This window comes from Triticum urartu, chromosome 1A (genome assembly GCF_056163025.1).
Source record: "Triticum urartu cultivar PI428250 chromosome 1A, HENAU_Tu73, whole genome shotgun sequence".
NCBI lineage: Eukaryota > Viridiplantae > Streptophyta > Magnoliopsida > Poales > Poaceae > Triticum > Triticum urartu.
Window position 1 is genome coordinate 9,840,714 of NC_141873.1, and position 11,174 is coordinate 9,851,887.

At 40.7% G+C, this 11,174-nt stretch overlaps 1 protein-coding gene across 1 annotated transcript; it reads right to left on the bottom strand.

The window, feature by feature from the left end:
* Positions 1 to 4,404: 4,404 nt before the first annotated feature.
* LOC147988276 (uncharacterized) lies at positions 4,405 to 5,553 on the bottom strand. The gene is made up of 3 exons (XM_087528603.1): positions 5,409 to 5,553; positions 4,876 to 4,956; positions 4,405 to 4,771 (listed from the first exon to the last, which is right to left on the bottom strand). The coding sequence occupies exons 1-3, from the start codon at positions 5,541 to 5,543 to the stop codon at positions 4,580 to 4,582; spliced, it is 408 nt and encodes a 135-aa protein (XP_087384729.1). The 5' UTR covers positions 5,544 to 5,553; the 3' UTR covers positions 4,405 to 4,579.
* Between the last annotated feature and the right edge of the window lie 5,621 nt (positions 5,554 to 11,174).

Sequence of the window (11,174 nt, forward strand, 5' to 3'; positions counted from 1 at the left end):
TAACCAGCAAGCTCAGGTGGCTGCCCCGGTGGCTGTTGATGTTAGAGACTCTTAAAACTATGGTTGTTGATGTTTGAGACTTACTATTTTTATGCGCTAGATTTGGCCCTTATGCATATATTGCTTGCTCCTATGAAAAATTTAGTTGCTTAAATACTTCATTTCTAGATATATTTGATTTTTTTTGCAAACGCTATTTTGAAATATAGCACGCTATTAGCGTGCTATAACTTGTGTAGCATTTAGAGAAGGGCCTCGCTATATTTTGTAGCGCGCTATTTAAAATATTGATTTAGCTACGCTCCAAGGTCTCCTTTGCAAAACGTACCAGGAGCCAACCTCTTAGATAGATCCTGTCCCTTCCATTACGATCTGAGGGCTCATGTGTAGCTGGTGCATCTGGTGCACGAGTTCTCTTGTTGCACAAGATACGTTGCCCGGGCGCCAAGGCGCTCGCTAGCTTTGGCCTTCTTTTACTGGAGAATATTTTATTATCTTTACCTACTAATATAGCGGCTATCGCTTCTGGTCGTCCGTCATTAAAATTATCCTCTAAGTTGATAAAAATTACCCACCAATGCCATCCATAAGTGGGAAAACGATTCAACTTTTCGGACCAAAAATCACCGTCTCCTTCGTTGTCATATAGCTGCGTGACGAAACTAATTCATGAAATGATAAGGGGCAGAGTGGTTGGCTGATTGCTCCTGTAGCGCTAAGACCAGGGTTTGAATCCCAGCTTTCACAATATTTATCTTTCCTTTCACACGCATGTCCCTATCCATGTATGCTGCAGGGCTTTACTCCCCTGTTTTTTTATTATTTATTTTTATCTTTTCTTTTCTCATTTTGTTTTTTTTTCTTATCTGTTATTTAAATTATTTCGGGATTTTAATAATCTAAAAGTTGCAAGTCTTAAAAAAAATGTTTGAGAAATCATAAAAATATATGTGAATTCAAAACAAAATTTTGCAGATTCAAATGTTTAGAAAACCATAAAAATTTTGCAGATTCAAAAAATGTTGGTGTTTTTGCAAAACTGTTCACAAAATTATAAAAAATCAAAAAAATTTGAAAAAATGGTCGGGAAATAAAATCATGTTCATGATATTGAAAAAATGATCATGTATTCAAAACATATTCGGGAATCTGAAAAAAATGTCCATTCACAAAAATAAAAATAAAAATTTGGTCCCCAATTTTTTTAAAAAAGTTCGTTGATTGAACAAATGTTTGTTGAGTCAAAAAATGTTAATGAATTCGAAACTGGTTCATACATTTAAAAAAATGTAAACAAAACTAATGTTCATGATTTCTTATTTCTTATTTAAATTAATTCGGGATTTTAATATTCTAAAATTTGCAACTTTTCAAAAAAATGTTTGAGAAATCATAAAAATATATGTGAATTCAAAAATGTTAGAAAATCATAAAAGTTTTGCAGATTCAAAAAATGTTGGTGTTTTTGCAAAACTGTTCATAAAATTATAAAAAATCACAATTTTTGGAAAAAATGGTTGGGAAATAAAATCATGTTCATGATTTTGAAAATGATCATGTAATGAAAACATATTCGGGAATCTGAAAAAAATATCCATTCACAAAAATAAAAATAAAAATAAAAATGTGTTCCCCAAATTTTTTTAAAGTTTGTCGATTGAAAAAATGTTTGTTGAGTCAAAAAATGTTAATGAATTCGAAACCGGTTCATACATTTAAAAAAATTGTAAACAAAACTAATGTTCATGATTTTTTTTTGAGAAAATCAAAAATTTCAAAACAAAATTATCGATTCGAAAAGTGTTCACTGATTCAAAAGTATTTTATGTCTAGGATTTGATTAGTTTTTCAAAAGTATTTATATATCTTGGCGTTGGGAGTAGTTCGTGGTCAATGAGATTTGTTTTTAAAGTTTTAGACGTTCCCTTGCGCAACATAATGATAAGTGTGGCATGCACTGGAAATTTCATAGCCTTGTGATTTACCGTGGAATGCATTGTGATCACGTGGACATCGTGACCATCATCGGCTAGGGTGAGAAAAATAAAATAAATGGCAACATGGTGAGCCACTATGTTAAAATAGAGTATGCTCATACATCAGGATATTGAGTCATATTTATTTGGTGAGCCATAATTTTTTGTCTCCCGTTGCAACGCACGGGCATATTTGCTAGTAACTACCGATGGAAGAAGCATACCAGGACATGCAAAATAGTAACAGCTGTTTATTTCTGATTATTGCACACGGAGGCACTGGAATATATACTTGTATCCCCTAGCTTTTATCCATCAAATTAATTAGTACTTATTCTTGGAGCATCTAGGTGCTTGCTCGTTGGATTGCTAGTACTAGCTACGGTTTGTTGTTTTTAGAGGAATCCCATTACCTAGAAGTATTTGGAGGCTGGCTGAGCTTAAACATTTACAAATTCCATCATTTTGGATAGTTGGAGTACGGCAGAAGTCAGTACATATCTGAACCCTGCAAACATCTGGATATTACCTATGCAGTACCTAATGTAGAAACAAACTGATGTTAGAGATTTCATTGGTCTGATACAATGATGAATTGTGATGAAGGATAATAATGAACCTTATTAATTAAGTTGAGAAAAAAAGTTAGGTTTCGGGGGCAGCTTTTCCTGTGTGGGATAGTGCCACTAGTATATTACATTGTCCTTCCAGTGTAGGTTTCTTAAACATCACTCGCAAAAAAAAAGGTTTCTTAAACATAACTTTATTCTACAGATTTAGGAGCTTCTATTTTGGAGGACAGCTTTTCAGTTAGACGTTCAATTTGAGGCATTGCATGATGATCCTGTTATATGGTATGCCCATTGTTGTGTTTTATATCTGTTGCTTGCCGTTTTTGGTGTTGTTTGGTTTTGGCACGATTGGAGTTTTCGTGTTTGGATGTTTATAGCCTGGTGCGTTGAATTCTGCTCCATGTGTCTACTCCGTTTCGGTCGATCGAATTCTGATACACTTGGGCCACTCTGTTGTGCTAGAGCCAGGTGCGGTGAAATTCTGCTCGAAGTGTGCTACTCCGTTTTTGTCGGTGAATTTCCGCCTACACGTGGGCTAGTCCGTTGTGCTCATTATCTCTGATGGTTAGAATGTGGGTCGACGTCTTTGCAAGCACTTGGTGTTTGAGTAATGGCGTATTTCTTTGACGCATGAATTGTTGTTGTTAAGGCTATATATTGTACTTGCCGAGTAATCCTTTTACTCACCCTTGCTTTCTTTTGTTCGTTTTTATTTGGTGCTCAGGTACGCGGGTAGACCTACACTTCACCTACACACATTCACATTAGATGAAAAAAATCTCATATCTATCATTTGGAGACTTATTAGATCGACGAGTTTCCTAGCATTATTGTTTATTCCTTGTCTAGCTTGAGCATGTCGATGCTTGAAACTTTATCCTCGTTATCATGGAATCATATTATCATTTTAGCAGCATAGCTAGTTATGTGAACTTTATTGATACTATTTCTCGTATATTCGCTAAATTCCTTGTTGTGGATGCCCGTAAAATAAAGGAGGTTCTGCTGAAATTTTAAGTTCCCTAGACCATACAAAAATAAGATAGTATGGTGGCATCTCCAGATTTGATTGAATTCTGGGGTGTTACATCTCCGCCCCCACGTGTTGCCAATATATTTGATCATTGGTTGGACGGTATTCCAAAAAACGAAATAGGTTCAAAACGCTAATAAGGGTGACAGCGTATACCTAACTGCTTTGGCTATGTAGAAATGATTTGATTTTTAATAACAAAAGTGCTTCTTCTCTACGGATTATTTTCTTTTGTATGCACTTGCTTTGTAAGTGGTCTATGCTACAACGACCGAAGCACCAACCGCAGTTCAAGGTGGTGTGTACGCGGTTAGAGCAGGCGGCTGCGGAGGTTTTTTTCCCCAACATGGATGGCAGCTCAACCTCCGGATTGATGCACCATCACTTTCGATATAGGCATAGTGTCGGTCTATAGGACTTTACTGTTGCGGATCTATCGGGTTTGCTACATTTCCTTTTGCCAGGCTTTTAGTGTTTGACTGGATATTATTCTGAAAGTTTTGTATCTGAAAAAAGCAATATAGAAAGAAGCTTCTTATAATAACTAGACTTGCCTGTATGAAAGCACGGATTGACAACTACTCCCTCTCTAAATAAATATAAAATGTCTTAAGTCTCTATACTATATTTAATAACAGGTAAAGATACTAATTTCGTAACATATATGTTGGCATCTTTCCCACAAACTTCATTAAATACGAAAAGTTTGATTAAGGGAAGTATACGCTTTAGTTTATCCTAGCGTTAGCAGTAATACTAGCAATAAAAAAATCATAATCTGTCGTAGAAGTAACAATAAAACCATGAGAGTATACTGAATAAATTAAAGTCGTAAGAAGCATCATTTTACATCGCTTTTATTTTAAATTCCAAATTTAATTCAGAAATGGAGTTGGCCATTATGTGTTTTCTGCCTTAGTCATGAGATCATGCACTCCTTATTAGTAGGAATGGAAAAGGACACATACACAAAGTTTGAAACTTTCTATGCCTTTCACTTATTTGCTACCTGCTGCACGCTGCGGGTTGCTCGTTTTGGCCTTTTTGATTTCCTTGGGTTCTTCGACTCCAACTTCGGTCGTTTTCCTCTTAACACGTTGCATCGCATCATATAGGGCATTAGCCAGTGTTCTTTGAGGAACAGCAGCCGGTGTGGTTTCTCCTGTCGTATTGACAATGTTGATTGCTCCCTGGAATGAACCACCATATGAAATCATGCTTGCTCATAGGCTAACAAGAGAGGAAGTTGTTGTTCTGTTTTGGGGCGGAGGGGGTGGGGAGGGGGGGGGGGTACCTCCATTGGATTAGGATACCATTCCAGTATTGGCCCACCGATCATGTCGCTGGTCATCTTCAGCTCGTATCTTCTAGGTTCCTGCACACCAAACCGAATCTCTTAAGTTTTTAAAACTGGATCAAGTCTGTCAAACAACCACTGGGTGCCTGCACCGATTTGAGCGAGGCAGAAACGAACTTCTACAGCCATCGTATTGATCCCATCAAAATAATCCTGGCCGTTAATCAGGCTCTGGGCCAATGTGCAGAAACAGAAATACTTGATTCCTTATTGGTAAATGATACAGTGGTACGAGCCTAAAAGAACAGATCATGTTCAAGGGGGTTAGGGTCTCGTAAGTTCGTTTCTTAAAATGAGGGGATACCAGAATATTCCAAACGACACACTCCATTTCCTACACTAGTTTGTGACCGCACAATTTGTCTTGCTACTAGATTATCCATGCTTTTGACGAAATAATATTAGTATTAGCATGCATGCCGGGCACATACGGCGAACTAGAAAGATAGACAACAATAATGCAAGCTCACCTTATCAGACCCAACAGCAATTTTAGCCAAGCATGTCATCGATATCGTAAGTCCTTCCAGGCGAACGGTCTTCTCTCCAGAATCATTGCCGCCCTGCAGGAGGAGTCCTTCGAAGTCTTTATGCTCCCGGCCCATTGCGGAAATGCACTCTGTTTGTATATAAATGATAAAAGAAATAATAAATGAAAGATGTAATTGTATTCATATATGCTCCCTCCGTGAAGCAATATAAGAGCATTTAGATCACTACTTTAGTGAACTATTAACGCTCTTATATTTGTTTACAGAGAAACTACATGGAAAAACCCTTGAAACATGGTGCTGGCCATCAGGATGCATCCTGTGTAGAGTTTGTCCACGGCTCCGTATCCTCCCAATACTCTTAACACAGCCCCGATCTTCCCATCCCGGCAAGTTCATCTATCCGCTCCACACGAGGTGACGCCGCCCCATCCATTAACGAGCCGCCAATTGCCCCGCCCTACTACGATCTATTGAGCCCTCTGTCCTACCTTCTATTACCGACTCTACTCACGATAGGATTTGGAGGAGGGATTAGGTGACAGGAATTATATATCGACATTTCGTTTCGCTGATACATGCAAGGTTCATGCCTAAGCCATGTTAGTCTTATCCTCAACGCACCAGAACGTCTTATGTTTCTGTTATTTAGCACACACACTGAATAATAGCCAGAGGAACACTGTGTTCGTGCTGCGGCTAAATCGGTCATAGCAATTTGCTTTCTATTAGTTATTTGCTGCCAACCATCAGTCTATGGGATGGCACAGGATCAAAGCATTATTGTTGAAAGGTCAGTTTAATGACAGAGAAAAAAAAAGGAAGAAACCAAAAAGAACGTGTCGCAAATCACTTTGTCCCTTGCGTTCGCCCTAGTCGTCCCTTTGTAACGCCCACGATGTGGTTTATACGCTGAGAATGAAGAATTATGACATGATGGCCTTCAGAGGAAAGAAATGGAAACAACTCATGAAATGCTCCGGATGGGTATGAAAAGAATTCTCGCAATCAAAAATAATTATGAGAGGATGGCAACAAGTTAGAACCACGCATCTCTGAGAGAAACGGTTAAGATTTGGAGGGAAAACTCTTCTTCGGTCTTCAAATGTTGAGAATGATGATGAGAACCACCATGACAATTGATGAGCCACTCCGGAACAATAAAGAATAGAAATGATGAACGGACGATGACAATGTTTTGAAAGCGATCTTGGTGAAGGCATTATGACTGATGAAAATTCATTCTTACATCAAACTTCGAAAAGAATTTGGGAATAGCTCCGGGAAAATTAGAAGAGTCAGGTAAGATCTTGGAAAAAGACCTGTGGGTTAGGGCCCACTCAAAAGAAACACCTTTCGAAAAGATTGCTTGAAAGATATTGCACCGGTTGAATTAAATGGCTTGAATGAGATAACAACCTCGAAATAGCTTGAACGGATTAAGAATGAAAATGCGAATCTTCTAAGATATCTTACACTCCGGAACAAATGAATAGCGATAGGTGAATGATTAAGAGGTGCACCGGCATGAGAAAAACATTTGAAATGAGGAAAGGATATGATTGACAAAGCTTGAATTGCAACCACCGGAGAAGAAAAGAGAACGAAGAATAATAAACTTCAAGCTCCGTTAGTATCTTCCTGAGAATCACAGGATAAGAACATTGATGGAAAAGAATGGAGAGACTTACCATCAATAAAGGATACTTGATTAAGAAATTTGAGTCCTTGAAGAAAAAGGGTGGGAGGACGGAAAAACAAACGCAACTGGGGCAGATGGAAATGATACCGTTGAGAAAAAAACTTAGAATTGATCTCGCGAATGTTGGAATGATCGGATGAACTTGAAGAGAAACACGCCGGTTGGAAAAGAATTGACATGACAACCTCAGTGATCAAGAAGGATTAGTATTCACATAGAAATATGAGAACACCATTTAAAAAAGGTATGAAATCCACATTTGACAATGAAGCAGCTCAAATACCACAAACCAAAACAAAACAAAGGATTTGGCTTGGAAAATTAGCCGGAAACAAACATATGATAGAGATTTAGCCAATCCCATATCATGCATTTTTTGGAAAGATATTCTAGGAGCTACTTGAATTCCCACCTATAAACTCCTGAAACTTTCTAATTATGCAATCTAGTGTTGGGGATACAGTGGAAGCAATATATCTCACCCAACTAAACAATCCATATATCCAGTTGTATCCATCCATCAACACATAACCAAAAACACTCCGGAAATCGTGTACCTCAACCTTCGAAAAGCATCCGTTATACGAGCTGTGACTATACTCCCGAACTCCCGCCCCAATACTGGGTGGCGTCGAGGTTATCTCACCACTAACTACATAAAAGAGATTTTCGATGTCGGGGAAACTCAAGTATTCTAGAACTGCAACAATAAAATTGTGATGACAACACCTCGGAGCCCAACTCCCCGGGACACTGCCACAACCCCTAAATGTCAGGAGGCACCAAGAACAATGTTCTCGTCACAAGAATATCGGAACGATCCCAAGATACCCGCGTGATCCTAAATTTGTTTTCGTGAAATTTGAGGAGAGGAAAGTCAAAACATCTACGTCAGGAGGCCTCACCAGAGTGACGAAGGGGACTAAGGAGTAAAAATAATCCTACTCTCCGATAAATATAATCCTAAAACTCAAAACATATTTGTTCTAGACTCAACAACGTCAGCGATTCGATCAAGCAGGGGGCTCCTAAGTCGGGGATGGCTCTGATTACCAACTTGTAACGCCCATGATGCGGTTGGAGCGGGGCGGCGGCGCGGCTTTTGTCCGGTGAGATCGGACATGTCCGGCGGCGCGGAGGGAAGGTTTGCTAGGGTTTCATCTGCGAATTTTTGGAGGGGAAAGCATATTTATAGGTAGGGGAGCTAGGAGAGTCCAAATGAAGTGCGGTTTTCGCCCACACGATCGTGACTCACCATACCCATGACCACTCCATTCCTGCATCAGGATTCTCGGCGTCCACTCTGCTCCTGCCTCTCATCTTTGACTCGCCTATGCTGCCTTCTGCTGATGTCTGGACGTGCTAGATCCCAGATCCGGATTCGCATCCCCACCTGCCTACCATTATCTCTGCAGATTTCATCATGCCCGAGATATAGATAGTGCGTTTTGTAGCTTGCATTCGGTTCATCTAGGCCCGGCGATGTAGTTTATTTATGTTTGATATCCTACGTTGCATGACATTCTTGACCCGCATAAACCTTAAGGCACCTCTAGGCCTTCTGAGTAGGAATGATCGAATCATTTCCCATAGCAAGGTCCGAGCGATGAAAATCGCGGCACGTGGGTATCAGAGGTTGCACGCGAGGAGTCATGCTCGAGATTTTGCATTGTTTCCCAAAGTGTGGCCATAACTAACCTTTCCCTCCTCTCACCGCTCTCTCTCTTCACTCTCCAATCTCACACAGACAACGGCAAGCACTAAATCTGGAATGCGAGCAATGACGGCCTTCACCAGCTTCACCACCTCACTCGCAGGCATTCGGCAATGACGGTAAGCCGTATGTCCTTGCACTCGATTTGGTCTACTAGGACTATGGTCGTATACCATTGCCACACTCGATATGCACACTAGGCTTCCAATCCATACCTTGGGTTAGATTTGATACACGAGTTATGAAATCTGCTAGATTTAACCGATTCGGGCGGGATCGAGTACTAGGGCAGAGGGGATAAATCCAATGATGTTGGGGGAGGGGGTTCGAGATGTGGTCATGGCGATAGAGAGGTTGTGAGATAGAGAAACGGAGAGATAGAGAGACGGAGTTGTGGGAGAGAAGACAGTAGAAGATAGACAGAGATATAGTTAGATGGAAGAGGTAGTGGACTGCGGTGGTAGATGGGGTTCATGCCGATGGAGAGGTGGTGAGACAAATAGATAGAGATTGAGTTCTGGAAGAGAATACAGTAGAAGACAGAGAGAGACATAGGTGGTTGGAATATGTCGTGGAGTGCAGTGTTGGATGGGGTTCATGGCGTTGGATAGGTGGTAAGACAGAGAGACAAATTTGTGGAAGAGGAGATGGTAGAAGACAGAGTGCAATGGTGGATGAGGTTCAAAAAATTATGCATTCCTCGTTGATATTGCTCATATGTATTTTGTATTTGTCCCTTCATTGATCTTCATTCATTTTGTTCATAATGCAGATTGACCATGCTGCTTCAGGGAAATCCAAGGGCAAGGAGGTTGTTTCAGCTGACAAGAAGGGCAAGGTGGTGGTGTAACATAACAACGCCATTCCATGAGGGCCAAGCCAACCCACTTATGCAATGTCATCCCTGGACGGAAGCTTGAGTGACTTCCAATGACACTGGAGATCACCAAACACTTCGTTGTGGTCGTGGAGGAATTCAAACTGAAGAACAAAAACTAATTGTGCCTGGAGGGTGACGATCTAGGTGATCAATGGCCAGCTCACCTTTAATCAAAGTTGGGACCCCTTCGCCGATGTTTACCAGATTAGGATCAGGTACCTCATCACCTTCAAGCTGATGACTCCAGATACCCTCAAGGTTACACTCTAGAGGACATCAAGGTGGTGACCAAGTGCAAGAAGCATAATGAGGCCTTTGCCATGAATGTGTAGGAAGTTCTCCCTTGCGTGGGTTGTGCCCGTTAAGCGTTGAACTATTTGGTTATGACTCGTGTTTAGTTATGGTATGGTATTTATCTATGTCCTTCTTCTCAGTGTGCTGGTAAACCTCATCAATCAGTGGTTATCAGACAACATGTGTTCAACCAAACATCACACACGCTACATCTGCCTAGAACAAGCCCACAGCCAAACACTGTGCGCGCGTTTTTCCACAGCTATGTTGCGAAGGATGCATGCTACCCAACTACGTGCACAACATGATTTTAGCGTGTTCACTCACCGAGGCCCAACTAGGTCACATATGCGAGGGGCAAAAAAATGATACAGACTACCAAACGCTAACCAAATGAGTCATCTCGCAAGCAGGTGGCCTCCATTGCGGACGCAACTCTCTCACCACGCCCTCTGCTCGTCAACCACTGTAGTTATGATGTTGCTTTCAAGTCATCTGGACTCTGCGTCTGGGTTCGTGCATCCTTCGTGTCCCGCAATGCGCAGCACACCCCGTCCGCTCTATGCCTCAGAGTAGCGCCAACATGCATCCCACAATATTCAAACCAACAACACCAACTTGGTTGTCATTTTATATGTACTCTATGATTACAATTATTTACGCATGCGGGGTGTTTATGATGTAGTACCCGGTAAAAACGAATAATTGATTGCTACCCCTCTTTGTTTAGCATTCGAATCACCATGCCTCCTTCAATCCGTACCCACCTCATCGTCTACCATTCAAGAAAAGGGGCTATATCTGCTGGGTCTAAGAGAAAGTATAAGACCTCTCCCAATGCGTTGGTGCTAAAGTGGGGTGCTATGTGTATTAAAATGCTTAGCAACTAATGTCGTCAATGCATCGGTGCTTAGGTTTTGTAGCTAAGCCTCCTCTATTTAATTGTTTAGTAATAAAACTCTTTCATGTATTGGTTGGTAGTCTTTTTGCCTAGGTTCACGTGCTTAGCATTGGTTCTTATTGAGGTCACCATAATGCTCTCTCTCGTCTTTAATTGCTTTGCCACATTATTTTTCTGCCTATGTGGCACGCTTGGCACCTGTACACCGTGGAGCACTGGGAAGGGCCTAAGGCCCTTTTCAATGCATTGGTGTT